Raw genomic sequence first — 14482 nt, 5'->3', positions numbered from 1 at the left:
GAGGGCAGAAGGTGAGCGAGAGAGAGAGAGAGGCGAAACTCCAGAGATATGTAAGGTAGTCTTTTGAAGAGCTAAGCCACTGAGGCTCAATGTTTCTACAGCCAAGAAAATGCTGGAAAAGGCCCACAAATGTTTTTAAAGTCACCGAAATGAAGAGGTTCTTATTTCCTTCAAAGTAGTCAGTGTAGAGCTGGCAATGGTGTGAGGTTATGCTGATCCAAATTAAAAATAAACTAAGTCTTCACATAATGGCTCCCATGTCGTCATGATGAGGCAAACACCAAGAATATGCCAGCGATGTAAAAGGCGCCTCTGAAAGGTGCTTGTTTAAAAAGGAATAAAATGAAAATAGTGAAATAGTATGAGCCTTATTAGTGTACTTTCAGCTTTCTGTTATTTTCTCATTTGAAAAGCATTTGAGGTAATTTTGCACATATATTTTTGAGCCGTCTTGTTTGTGTAATGTAGGTGCTATGCATCATGGCTGGGCTGCTGTGTGTGAGCTGTGCCAGGTCAGAGGGCAGCTTACGTAGATGAAAAGAATGAACTTTTTTTTATCTTTGCCAGAAATCAACGTGCCTGCTTCTTCTTAACGCACACAGGGGAAATAAATTGTGGACGCCCTGTGTTGTTTCAATTTAGTTGTCTGTGCATTGAACCATACATCTTTGATAACATGGAGGGCATCGTCCTTCTCTCCTGTCTTTCTATAGCCGTGCCTTCAGCAGAGGAGAACCTTCTCTTCAGTGGGTCCTCGGACTATTATCACCAATCTCAGGAATCGCATATCCTTCGGTTCCGCGTTGAGGGAAGTGAAGAATTCCAGCGCCTCAGAGGAGACGGGTAATTATGATCAGGGCCTTCAAGCAATACACAGTCCATCTGAGATAACACACACACACGCACGGAGGAGAAGCTACAGGACAGGAAATGAGAGATGACCGTGACAAAGAGAAGCATGTCATGTGTGTGCACGTGCATTTAGCTCTACATGAGCTGACACACACCACTAAGATTTTTGCTGCAAAATCTGTACTAATATTCTGTGATAAAGAGACGTTTAGGGGTTAAAGTGAAATCAAAATAAAGCTCCAGCCACAACAAATCAACAAAACACGTCCTGACCTTTAAGTCTGTTTAACCTGGAATAAATAATGGCTCTTTGCTGCCAGAGGTTTTGCTATTCAAGGCACGACAGAGATACGAAGCAAAAGCGGAGGATTAGCTCAAAAATGGATCACTCATGTGTGAAGTAAAGTCCAGGGCATCAATCTGCCTGTTTGAAGACCCTCACTCCAATCTGTAGAAAATGGAACCGTTTGCATACAGTTTGTGAGTCACTTCCTTTGTTTTTAGAAAAGGCAGCTTTCAACACTTAATAACAGGAAATTAGTTTTTGCAGAATGTGGATATATCAGAATTATCTTTGTGATTTAAAACACAGCTTGTGTTTACAGAAATGACTGATGTAATCAAACCTGAAAGAGCAGCACAAAACATTGATCTGATTCTTAAAGGTAAACAAAGGCATTCTACTTTATCTTATGGATGTTTGGGATCTTGATGTGTCCAAACCATCCAATCCACTTCTCATACTCTTATATACACTATAAAGAGTTTTGTTTAGTGAATAATACACTTAACACCTCTGTCAATCCAAGCAAATTAGAGCAAATTCAAATAAATGTAAAAGCATTTAGTGGTCGACCCAGACACACTGCGGCGGTGGTGTTGACCGTTTCCACCAAGGAGGCGACACCATCCTGCCGTGACCAAGGAGGTGCCGCCGCCAATTACGCCAATCAAGGCCTCGCGAAAACAGCTGCAGACAATTACATTAGCCAACAGACAGTCGAGCAGTCATATTAAGCGTAGAGCAGAGGCGGCCAATCGTATCGGCCCACGTAGACCAGACCAGATGATGAGGAGCAATCCAATTCATGCCTCCTCTGGAAGGTGACACAGCTGCCTCAGGCAAATTTCACACTTAACCACGAGCAGTCTATTATCGTTCACTGAGAATAAACAGCGTCTCCAAATAGAAAAGCTGCTGTGATGCTTTTTTTTCTCCTCTCCTCCGTGACAATAAATCAATGCTGTTTGTATCCCACTTTCAGATGGGGACGTTGTTAATGCTACTTTAATGTGATGTATGCATTCGGAGCTTGACAGCTTTATTGAGGGCCGGTGATGGAGCGTTCAGGGTGAAACGTCTGGCTCACTTTCTGTTGCACGGGAACCTTAAGCAGTGTTTGTAATTTAAGATTCCGAACTCATATCTGCCCCGATCACCATTTTAAGGATTTAAGGATTACTTTCGACAGCAATAACAACACAGATATATAAAATAATATACTTTACACCTATGGTACAAATGAACTACATGCTTGGTGTGATTACGTGCTTGAAAAATAACAACACCTGCCAAACATTTTTCATTTCACTGAATCATCATCTTAGCTTCACATTGGTGGTATTTGCACGTCTCTTTATATCTCAACATACGCAACTGCATACATGTGACTGATCATTCGCACGTACCGGTCGGTATCTGGATCTGGATGAATTATGGTTTATAACGATTGACTTTGTTTTGGGATAAATATGTAAACAAATGTCCCATCTGCAGTTTTAAGGACAGTAATACAAAACTTCCTGTTGTAAAATCTAATGGGATTTCTACAGAATCTCTAAACAAAACAAATTGGGTCAAAGCTTCATTTTTACCACCTTGTTACCATAGTAATAACAGCAATGAATTAACTAAACATTTAAATCCCCACAGCTTTGTTTTAAAACCAAATATTGTTTACAATAATCAACCGCGTACATTGGATTAAATTAGAACAATACAAACATTTGGAAGGTTTTTATGTGAGAAAGACACTAACATTTGTCCCAAGGCACTGATTGTATTACTTTATCATACTGCAGCTTTCCTCTTCTCACTGAATGCTCCACACGCTGCGCCCCTGTGATCAGATTAGGATTCACAGTGTAAAGTAAAGTATCAACATAAGATAACGCTTTGATTCACAAACGCTCTGTGCTCCTGAGAGATTCTCTATTCTCATATGAAGCAAATTGTGTGAACTCTTGCATTTAACTGTGAGTACACAGCAGAATAGACAAATTCACCGCCATCCCACACACAAACACACACACACACTTACTGTGTTTTGTTGTCAAGCACCTTCTTCTTACACAGAATATAGATCAGAGTCATGCTAATTATTTATTGGAGAACATGGAAAAGCCTGTGGCTGCAGCCAGTCAGCTCTCCCAGGGTGGAGTAGCCTGCTAATGTGATTGGCTGAGCGGCAGTACAAGGATTTCCTCAATGTGGGCAGACTTCTCCCCTCAGGTAACCTATCAGGAACCTGATCACGAGCGCCTAGTTTTCATTGGAACATCAATCCATAAGTTTGCCCTAAATAATAGCGTGGGGCAGTGAGGCATGAAGCCGAGTCGGTGGCTGAATGTTAAATCCATCTGTTGGCGTCCCTGCATGCATACAGAGACCAGCAGGACCAATCACGCAAGGGCTATTTTTTTTTTTGGCGAGAATTAGTTGTGACATTATTCCATGCAGAATATTTTTACTTACAGCTGCACAGAATGAGCCGGACTCTGCAAAACATTAGCTTTTTCACGCAGACCGCTCGGCAGGAGTTTTCCCGAATCCAGTGAAACTTCTCCCTCACTGTGAAACCACAGAACAGCTCAGACGTGAACTTAAAAAATTGCATTCAGATTTTACAACACATCGATTTACAGTCAACCAGGATTTTCCTGTTAAAATGACGCCTGCAGCTTATACAAGTGAGCAGCGTGATTTGATGGGGTAATGCACCACCACTGGGCCCGATGCTGTAATAATGAGGATGCTCTGTCAGGCGGTATGATCAGTAATTCTGCTCTGTTTTTCTTGTCTCCAGTTTCAGCTAAAGAGGCTCTGACAGCCCGGTGTAATTATTCACAATGCATCAGCGTGATACAAAATAATTAATCTTTGATAGTTTAAACTCAAAATAATGTGTTTCCCCATTCAAATATCTGCAGCCTGATCAGATGCACGACACAGGCCAAGTCCATATGCAAATCAGATCCCAGCCCCGCAGTGTGAGACTGAGAGCAGAGAGGGGAACATCTTATTGAAGAGGATTTCTAAATATATTACAAAATATAAGTCCTGCCTGAACAAAGAATGGTCTCAAAGTTCTGAAGAGGAGCAGGAAACCACTGCAGAATCCTAACACGCCGCTGCTCTCTTATGGGTCGAATTCCAAATGAATCACATGCAGTCACTGGCGCAAAAGCTACAGGGGGGAGAGAGAGAAAGAGAGAAAGAGAGAAAGAGAGATGGAGTTGACGACAAATGGACGACTGCCCGGTGAGAACTCTCTCGCAATTGTGAGGTCGTCGTGGAGATTTGTGCCGCGGTCCCAGTAGGAACCACATCCAATCTAAAAGGTCTATTTTCCTGGAATGAAATACCCAGAGAGAGAGAGACAGAGAGAGAGAGAGAGAGAGAGAGAGAGAGAGAGAGAGAGAGAGAGAGAGAGAGAGCTGTTCCACAAATTTATAAGTTCTGAATTTACCACTGACATTATTTATAGAAGATGTTAGACTACAGGACAAAGGTCATCTCTTTGTTTAGGGTCACAGCAGGATGCTCTTTATCCCCACAGATGCATTTAGCTGTAAAGAGAGTTAGTTGGAGGCATAAAACAAGTCAGTGGTCTGTACAAAATGGACAACAGGTGAGAGTTAAAGGAAAGATGGTGGAGGAGGTCTTTGTTTACAATAACATGCTGGCTACTGAGATTCTCTCTTGTGAGCCTGACGGTTTGAATGAAAACAACTCTGCGTTAATGAGGCGGAAAGATTAAATCCGTAATTAGTAAGCAAAGGTAGAGAACTGCAGATATGAAGCTTACAGACTGAGTCTCCGTCAGTGTATTTTTTTATAGTATGCCACAAAAATTGGAGTAAGACACAGTCACGGGAGGATTTGAAAGGATTACATTTTTGCAGAATGCACACGGCTCAGCGCTTGAGGCAAATTGGCGAGGTCAGGAAATGCACAGGCAGGGACGGCTGACGGGGAACTTCTGTGATAGTCTCAGCAGTTTGGGCAATTGTGAACCAAACAAGTGACACCCAGTCTGCCAAAGCATCGCTCCGCTTCCAAGTGGACCACAGTCACCTTGCAGATGATAACGTTCTGGACTAAAGTGGCACTGAAGTGACCAGTCAAAGGAGGCAGCCAAGGATTATGTGCATCATAAAGAGGAAATATGCAGCAGTGTGGCAGCCTAGACGAGCCGCGGGTATGCAGGGAATGAAGAAGAGATTCGACTGGAAATATGAGCTGCCGATGACATCATGTCACAACTGGAAGACACGTTGGAGTGTGAAGTCAAAGAGTGAACAAGAGAGGGAAGTGAAGGTTGAAAGGATTTCAGAGAAGTGCTGAATAATGATTCTTTCAAGTTTGAAAGACTTTATTACATTAACCATGTGTTACCCTTCTTTAAGCAGGCAAAAAAACACATTTGCATGTTCTGACATCTGTGCACTATGTTTGTATTTTTATAAAAAAAAACAATGAACATTCCAACACAGTGAGGTTCAGGAAATTTAACTCCCACACCAAACACGTCCCGTTTTGCTGTGTGTTTCCTTTGATGAAAGACAAAGTCAAAGTCAAATAAAATTAAATTAGAACACAACAGAAGGCCGAACAAGACGGCACGCACAAAGGATTCGCACCCCAGACCTGCTCGCTGTGAGGCAACAGTGATAACGACCGTAGTTGATGGATTTTGTCCACATGTTCACTTCAAATCAATTTCGCAATGTGCACCGAAAATATGTCACATTCAGTCTGATGGCGGTGTGTGTATCGTTTTGTATCACATATTACCTCAGTCAGCTATGAATCAAAGTTTTGCCCAGAAGTGTGTGTGCTCTGTGTGTCATTAATCAAGAAACTATTCAGACTATTTTCCATCCCTTCTTATTAATCATTTCATAGTTTATTTGAATGAGCTGCGGCATCCTCGCTGTGTAGATCAACACTTAAATCAACTTTTTCCCCTGAGCGTGACGAGCTGTCGGACGGCACAAAGCAGATTATATAATTCCCTTTTTGTCGAGCACAATAACAGAATAAGCAGCACATAACTTTATAATTACATTTTTATCTCTTTATGGCTTTCTTTTTGTGTTTGCCATTGACCGCCTAATGCCAGACAGACTGTACGGCTTTTATTATTTATTTATTATACACACACACAATGAACAAGCTTTGGCAACAATATCATTTCTCAAAGTCATTTCTGTCCTCAGTGTTTATTTGCCAGCAAAAGCACAAAAACCATGCTGTTGATTTAAAAAATTGGTTTGAACGATTGCTTGAACCCAACCTCACGACGCGGGGTACACTCGTCTTCGTCCTGATTGTTGCCATATGAAGCCAGTAGCTTTGTGTATTTTAATAATAATAATTCCAAACTAATACTTATCTCTTAGCAGAGTCATTTACAGGCTTGATTTCTATTAGAATCGCATTGATAGCGGCTCCATTCACAGATTTGAGCAGCCGCCAAAGTGCCAAAGAAACCATTTATCTTAGGAGAACCAAGTGCAAACTACACAAAGCAGATTCTCTAAATGCTCGCCTTGAAAATATTTGAAAGTCAAATACAAGAACATTAAACTTAGAGGTCGAGACTTTCGAACAAAATAAAGTTTAGTGTCCTGTTTTTTTTATCTCCATACCCTCACTCGATTTATGCTCGGGGCAAGATTTCTATATATTTATTTTATATTTATAGTTTATGGCTACAGCCTGGGAGAAAACACATACACACACACACACACACACACACACACACACACACTCTCACTGGAACTATTTCGTATTTTCTTATCAAACTACTGTTTGCTGAACTGTTTTGCTGGAGCAGCTGGGGGTTAAGTGCCTTGTTAAAAGGCACTTTGGTAGTAGTAGCTGTAGGGTTTCACACACAGACACAAATGACACCAGGCTAAACATTCACATCACTGACAGATGTTTACGACTGATGTGAATCGATCTGGATTTAGATGTCTGCGGGAGGTTCAAGAATTACATCCTGTATATCGGAGAGGCCTGAAGGCAAAGTCAGCAACTTCGGCTGTCTGCTCGAAACCGGCTTTGCAACATTGCCGTGCAAAATAACTTCCTTGCCACAGCTCCTCCCATAGATCAACATTCTAGATAATAATGTGGCTCAACCTGACTTTCACCACTGTGTGCACGTTCTGCGTCTTTGCCTCCATGTCATCTACACACTCCTTTCTCTCCCTGTGCCAGAGGGTTTGGATGGGAAAGCTCCCGCCGCGCTGCTAATCGATACTTTTGAAGATAATCCCTGTTTGTGCCTTGGATTAGAGACGAAGTGAGCTCTTTGAGAGGATCCTTGCCCTCATGGAACGTCTGGGCAGAGCCTGCGGGGAGCTCAGAGACTTCCGGAAGGTTGACTTTGAGGCGGACTGGATTAAGGTGGCAGAATGCAGATTTGGTGAGGTGTACCAAGTCCAACTGAGAGGGCAGCAGGAGAGCTTGGCCCTGAAAACCTTCAACACCAGTCTGTGTGCAGAAGGCTTTTACAGGTGCGATACACAGGATTTGGTTTTGAGTTACAGCAAATAATGTACATATTGTATGTATAAGTTTAGTTTGGATAGGCCAAAGGGATTTTTGATCTGGAAACCCAGATGTTCTAATAACATCTTACTTCTCATCTAGATATGATACAGTTCTTTACAACTCATAGATGTGACTTGTGAGCCCTTTGTGGCTTTTTAAAGTGTGTTCCCTGCTCTGAGCATTACAGTATTTCTTCTTCGGCAGGAGAGTAATAAACGAGGTGTCCAAGGTAGCCACGCTGAAGTCTCCGCACATTGTGCCCATCTACGGGCTGTGCAGTGATGTCACCGCCATAGTGATGAAACACATGAGTAATGGATCGCTGAACAGTCTCCTGGGCACTCACACACTGATGTGGCCAAAGAAGTTCCAGATGATTCATGAGGCCTCGGCGGGCATGAATTTCTTGCACAGCATGAAGCCTCCACTACTCCATCTTAACCTCAAGACATCTAACATCCTGCTGGACAATACCCTCCACGCCAAGGTCAGCCACAGCCAACCTAACAAGTCTGAGGAGGCTTTCAAGAATCTCTTGACAGTTCTGAGCTCTGTAAAGTAATGAATGCTAATTCTGGATTCCGGAATATTCAGCTTTGTCTTTTTGTTTTTGCTCCAAAGATTTCAGATTTTGGCTTAATCCAGTGGGAGGACGGTATGAACAAGAATGTGTTCATGGAGCATCTGATAGCAAGAGGGAACCTAAGTTACATCCCTCCAGAGACCTTCACTCAGGGCCTCGATCCTCCAGGAACTGCCTTTGATGTTTACAGGTGACTTGCCAAGGACATCTCCAGCGTTGCACCGTCAACTCTCACTACATTGTTTCCGACTCGGTGCACACTATAACCTTGCTCTATTCCATAAACTCTTTGCTTTACTCTCCCACTGGTACGCACCTTCATAATCCTTTCATACTCATTAGTTCCAGTTCACATCTATCAAGAGAGATACTTGTTTTAATTATTATATCAAAATGTTTACGTTCTGAGTGATAGATGTAATGAAAGGAAATTGATGTGCCACTGAGTGCTGCAAAGCGTTGGAGGCCTCAGCGTTTAAGTGCTTGTGTCTGCTCTGATTTATAGCTTTGCCATTGTGATGTGGGAGATTCTGACACAGCAGAAACCGCACACAGGTAGGAATGCATGAATTTTTAAACACTTTAAAGCCTCACGAGAAACGAGGTTTTAATGATCTGATCAAAGGGCCGTACAACACCGACGTGACGCTTTAAACTCAACGCCGCTCTCAGTTCTCTGTAGGACTGCGGTTCATAACTCATTCCCCATTCGTCCATGTCATCTTCCTCGCCGTTCCCGCTGGGGGAACATAATCAGTCTGAACTTACAGCCTCGGCTTTCTTAAAGTACAAAAAAAAAGGACTTCATGCGCAAAATGCTGAGCCTGAGTTTGTACAGATGTATGGGGACGTGCAGCAGTGATAAATAGGCTCTGAGCTCGGAGGTGATAATGGGGGTGAGGAGGTGAGCATCAGCTGTTCTGAGACGGCGGTGTTGATGGAGAAGGTTATTCGGGTGTGAGGAGGTGACGTTCTCGATAGTTTTGTAGGTGCTAAGTAGAATGTTAAACGGAATGCCCTGCTGAAGGTGTTGAAGTATAGTAGATGTAGGACTTCAAAATTTGCTCAGGGGCCGTTCGCTTGTAGTGGAGGAATTCAGAATTCACCTTCCACTTGTCTCTCTTGGCATTGAGTGCTTCTGTGTGCGTCCAGGCAGCAGCGTGACCACGGTGCTGCTCCAGGTGTCCAACGGTAAGAGACCCAGTGTGGAGATGATACCTGACAGGAAGCCTCGCGAGTGTGAGGTCATGACCGGCCTCATGAGGCAGTGCTGGGACCACGACAGCAGGAAGAGGCCTCAGTTCTCAGGTACGTCATCGTAATCACGCCCAGGCTAAAAGTGGCGCTCGTTTTGTCAGGCAGGCAGGCGTGACGGCGTCTCTAAGGAGGGTTTTTATGGAGATATAAACACATGTCAGAGGTTGCACAGATGTTCTGCATACGTGTTGGAAATACCATATACTGAAAGACACTGAATGGCTGAATCTGACGCTAATGTATACTCAAAACTACTAATTACCAAGCAATTATCCAAAGGCACACACACACACACACACATACACACACACACACACACACACACACACACATACACAAACTAAATGGAAACAGCAGCATACCCAAATAAGAAAGGTTCCACTAGCAAAGCACAAAATATTCCTTCATCTTTCTGTGTGTGTGTGTGTGTAATTATCAAGTCAATATTCAATGAGTTGTCATCTCTCATCACCACATTGTGCTGCTTGAACACTTGAGTGAAATACTTAGACTCAAATGGATTTAAATCATTATCACAAGAGGCGTCAGGTCACCTTTGCTAAAGACGCTTCTGCCTGGAGAAGTTAATGAATACAAATGAGCGTGGTGTGTATTCATAAGCAGCAGCCAAAGCAAATGTGAGGTCTCGGGGAGAAAAGCAGCGATGTCATTAGCATGTTGGTGAGAGAACTCGACCGCGCTTCTTGCACGGCGGCGTCGCAGTAGTCGTTAATTATCGAGGTCGGAATTATCCTCGCGACCTTGAAATTGCTTCAATGACGCCCTTGGATACATCTGGAGAACAATGCTCTGCTGCTGTCGTGTTCGCAGACGTCGTGAGGAGGACGGAGGCCATGAGCGACGTCTTGAGGATCCCCGGATCAAACCAGAGACAAAGACCAGACGCCGGCGGGCCGCAGTCGCCCATACATACAGTTGGTTCTGCTTTTCTACTCGCACATTCATTTCCTCTGCCTTTAATATTCGGCGGCCCGGGTTAATGGCATTACGCGGAAATAAATGTACAAAGGAAATTCGATTTCAGAGAAAGACAAAGTACATAAATGTATTTATTTCTTTCCCTCAGGGCGGATTTGTTTAAGTGTTTAACCATCGCGTTATTTATGTTTCTGATACATTACAGGCAAATATCACTGTTATTATGCTTCTGCTTTGTCTCCCATATTACAACTGAACACACCTTCAGAATTATATACATTAAAAGCAGACAGGACCCATGTTTAGGCTCTCTAACGTCCGAGCCGTTTGATACCTATGTGCCTATTAACCACACGTCTACTGGTTGATGCCGCAGCTATAACTTTAGTAGTTCTTTGTTTCCCATTTCAGATCGCTTCCCCTGTGATGTGCGGTTTCCCCTCAGGTAAGCAAACGGGCAGAGAAACGAGGTTGAACCCCGGCAGGCTGACATTTAAAGACAAACACACACGACACCGCCGTAAACGTTGTTATTCACCAGATTCAACAATGAAAGAGAGAAGAAAAGCTGAATGCCGTTTCCTTTGAAAATTGGGAATGGATTCATGAATAGATGATTGATCTGTCCTTTTTGGTGCCAGTTAAGATTGAAAACTTTAAATGCGTCGATACAATTCAAGTCAGAAAGGCTCAGGCATTCGTATCGATCCCTCACAAGGTTCCATTAAAGTTAAAACCTCACTACAAAATACTGATATTGACCGAGCAAGCGGAGCAGCCAGAGATATTCACTTGCAGCTATGATCAATCAGACGCTTTCTTGGTGTTTAGCAGACGTCTGCCATCATCGCCTCATTCAGTCGTTTAGCATCAAATGCAACAGATTGTTTGATTTCAGCACAGCATGAAATTTCAATCTGGTTCATTTTCTTGATGGAATGATTTTTGTTAAGAAAGGAGATATATTATAAAATATCCATATAAATCAAGTTTTTTTGTGCTTTCTTTGCACTAAGGCGTCTGGAGGCATACTCATCAATGTGAAATGCTGCTACCCTCTGGCGATGATGCTTTTTGCAGCGGGCGATGAGGCTTTGTTTCTGATTCGCTTCACATTCGCAACATAGACTAAAAAAATCTATCACCGCCCTACAGCAGCTCTATCAACGATATACACACAAGTCAGCACTTGACAGTCGATGGCGGTCCAGAGGGTTAATGTGGCTCTGTGACAGTCCATGATTGCATTTTATGCATCATGTAACATACTTTCATTTCATCTCACAGAGGCCCAGTATGGCAGGAACGGCATTCTCTCTCTGCTGTCAAGGGGGGACTTTGTCAGTTTCCGAGTGTCGGTAAGGAGAGAAGACACGAGCGTACGGTTTGCAGGTGAAAAGCGCCTCCTTCACTACACTGTTGCCAGCGGCGACACACATAGCGTTCAGCACGTGCTGAGTCTGGGTGCTGACGTCAACTGCACCACTGCCAGAGGTTACACGCCTCTTATCATCGCTGTGTTGCACAGGTCTGGATCACAGCCCTCTGTCTTTGAACAAAAGAGTGAGTTCTTGTTTTTGCAGAGATGCACGCTTACAATGAATCCTCTCTCCTCCAGACTTTATGACATCATCTCCTTGCTGCTGGACCACGGAGCGGCCACGAACCTGTGCGATGAGGACCAGTGGACAGCGCTCCATTTCGCGGCTCAGAGCGGTGACGACAGGACCGTCCGGCTTCTGCTGGACAAAGGAGCGGTGGTGGAGGCTCGGGAAAAGGCCGGTTGGATGCCTCTGCACCTGGCCTGCCAAAATAACCACGAGCCCGTCGTGAGGCTTCTGCTGTCGCGGCTGTCAGACAAGGCGTTAGAGGAATGCAGGACGGCCCAAGGGAGGATGCCGCTCCACCTCGCCTGCGCTTATGGCCATCTGAGCATCGCTAAGCTCCTCCTATTTCAGGGCGCAGACGCCAATGCCACTGACCAGTCCCTGCTCACCGCTCTCCACCTATCAGCAGATGACGGACATAACAGAGTGGTCAGACATTTGGTAAAGAGCGGGGCGCACATTGACGCCGTGGACATCAGAGGCTACACGCCGCTCCACCTGGCTGCTCTGAGGGGCCACACAGGCATCTGCAGGCAGCTGTTGTCAAACGGGGCCAGCCCAGATCCCAAAACCCTGCAGGGCTGGACCCCCGTTCACCTGGCTGCCCTCAAGGGCCAACAGGCCACTGTGTTCCAGCTGTTGTGCCAGGGGTGCAGTGTGAATGCCAAGGGGGAGAACGGATGGACGCCTCTCCACCTCGCCTGCCACCAGAGCGACCCGGACGCGGTGGCCAAGCTCCTGGAGGCTGAGGCTGACCCCGACACGAGGGAAGACAGCGGAGGGTGGACGCCGCTGCATGTGGCTTGCACCACCGTTTGTCTCCGGAGCGTCCTCCACCTGATATCACATCACGCTGACGTCAATGCGGTGAACTGGGCCAAAGTGACGCCTTTACATATGGCTGCCCAGCGCGGCTGTGCGGTGATTGTGGAGGCTTTGCTGCTGAACGGAGCAGACCGGACTCTGCTGGACTCCTCTGGGTGCACGGCGCTGAACATGGCCCAGAAGGGCGACAAAGCAGAAGTGCTGCAACTACTGCAGAAATGATGGAACATAAACGAAAAGCCAATTAAATAGTACGCCAACTAAAAATGTAATTATACACAAAATGTTATGACTTTTGCTGAATAAGTAATTGTATTTTTGTTATTATATCCTAAGAAAAAAACACCTTTCTTTTGACTTTGTCAGTGCGGCAAAACGTTTCTGAAATAAGAAAAGAAAAGGTGAACCTGCGTGTGTGTGAAATTGTCCTTTTTTGAATATTTTACGCATCTTGGCAGAGCGCCAGGTTTATTCCTCTCATTATATCCCAACCCTGTGGAAAAATAAACCTGTACAAAGACGACAGCGTGCTTTATCTCTCAGATGTCGTCAAGCAAACTGTGAATCCTGCATCAAACCTGACTTAGCCTTTTATATTATTTATATTTATATACTGATAATAATGAATATCATGTTTGTAAAGTGAATAATAAAAGGTGAGCTCGTGCCTCCATCCATCAGCTGTGAATCATTTTGCTCTCTTGGGGTAATGGAGTTAACGCCGCCGCCACGATAACAAATAAAGAGAGGGCTCGTACGATGACGTGTGAGCGTATGGAGTCGATGATTGCGTTGGGAAAGCTGTCAGATGATGAAGCCAGTTTGCGTCTCGTAACTTGGTTAGAATATTGATGCAGAAGCCGGAGGATCGCAGTTATCGGCGTTATTAAAATGTGATTGCCGAAACCTTCCAGACTGCAGATGAACGCTGAGGAGGAGGATAACTGATTACCATTCAGGGAAAAAAGCGCCGCCCAGCCGCTTTTGCCGCTCGTTTTCCCCCACAGTGACGCCTGAATTGAAATGCAATGGATTCTGGAGTCACACTGACCTGCACGCTTGCAGGCGTTCCCCTGCGACTGTGGCGCCTACAAAGCAAATGAATCAAATCGGATGAATGCTCAAAGACTCCACAGCGTGTTTGACTTTCACGCGACACCAAACCCATCCGTCCATCTGCCCTCTCATCATTCTAGTGGCAGCACAGCCAAAAGCATCATTTACCTTAATTATGTGTTTGTTCTGCTCAACAAAACTGTGATCAGGGAGAGACCTGATTTATGTTATTGAAATCTGTAGCGTCGTCCAGTACGTTTGCTCCAAACATTTGTCTCAGTTGGTTGAATGAGGATGAATTATACAAAACATCATGTAGACAGACTCGGGTTGGAAGTGAGGGGAGGAATGATTTTACATCCCATTTCCTTCCCTCTGTGGCGAAGGCTGACGTGATGTGTGGTGATGTGACCTGTTGTGTTAGCCGCCGTCACGTGGACATAACCGTCGTACTCATTTGTCTTTTGTGTTTGTAGGAATGTGGTATTCATAAGTTGAGGCTACGCAAACTGAACC

At 44.5% G+C, this 14482-nt stretch overlaps 1 protein-coding gene across 1 annotated transcript; it reads left to right on the top strand.

Moving 5' to 3' along the window:
* The first annotated feature begins 7279 nt into the window (after nt 1–7279).
* Nucleotides 7280–13401, top strand: ankk1 (ankyrin repeat and kinase domain containing 1). Its single transcript, XM_076146565.1, has 9 exons — nt 7280–7662; nt 7904–8186; nt 8321–8472; nt 8788–8837; nt 9435–9590; nt 10371–10474; nt 10890–10923; nt 11766–12006; nt 12097–13401. The coding sequence occupies exons 1-9, from the start codon at nt 7478–7480 to the stop codon at nt 13130–13132; spliced, it is 2241 nt and encodes a 746-aa protein (XP_076002680.1). The 5' UTR covers nt 7280–7477; the 3' UTR covers nt 13133–13401.
* Nucleotides 13402–14482: the final 1081 nt, after the last annotated feature.

This window comes from Genypterus blacodes, unplaced genomic scaffold (genome assembly GCF_046128005.1).
Source record: "Genypterus blacodes isolate CSIRO-AG114 ecotype Tasmania unplaced genomic scaffold, CSIRO-AGI_Gbla_v1 ptg000032l_1, whole genome shotgun sequence".
Classification (NCBI taxonomy): Eukaryota; Metazoa; Chordata; class Actinopteri; order Ophidiiformes; family Ophidiidae; genus Genypterus; species Genypterus blacodes.
Note: the sequence above shows the minus strand (reverse complement) of the source record. Positions and strands in the feature narration are given on the sequence as shown.

Coding starts and splice junctions, on each gene's coding strand:
- ankk1 (XM_076146565.1), top strand. CDS start 7,478: ATGGAACGTCTGGGCAGAGCCTGCGGGGAGCTCAGAGACTTCCGGAAG. Junction 10,475..10,889: donor CGCAGTCGCCCATACATACA/GTTGGTTCTGCT, acceptor TTCCCATTTCAG/ATCGCTTCCCCTGTGATGTG. Junction 12,007..12,096: donor ATCATCGCTGTGTTGCACAG/GTCTGGATCACA, acceptor TCTCTCCTCCAG/ACTTTATGACATCATCTCCT.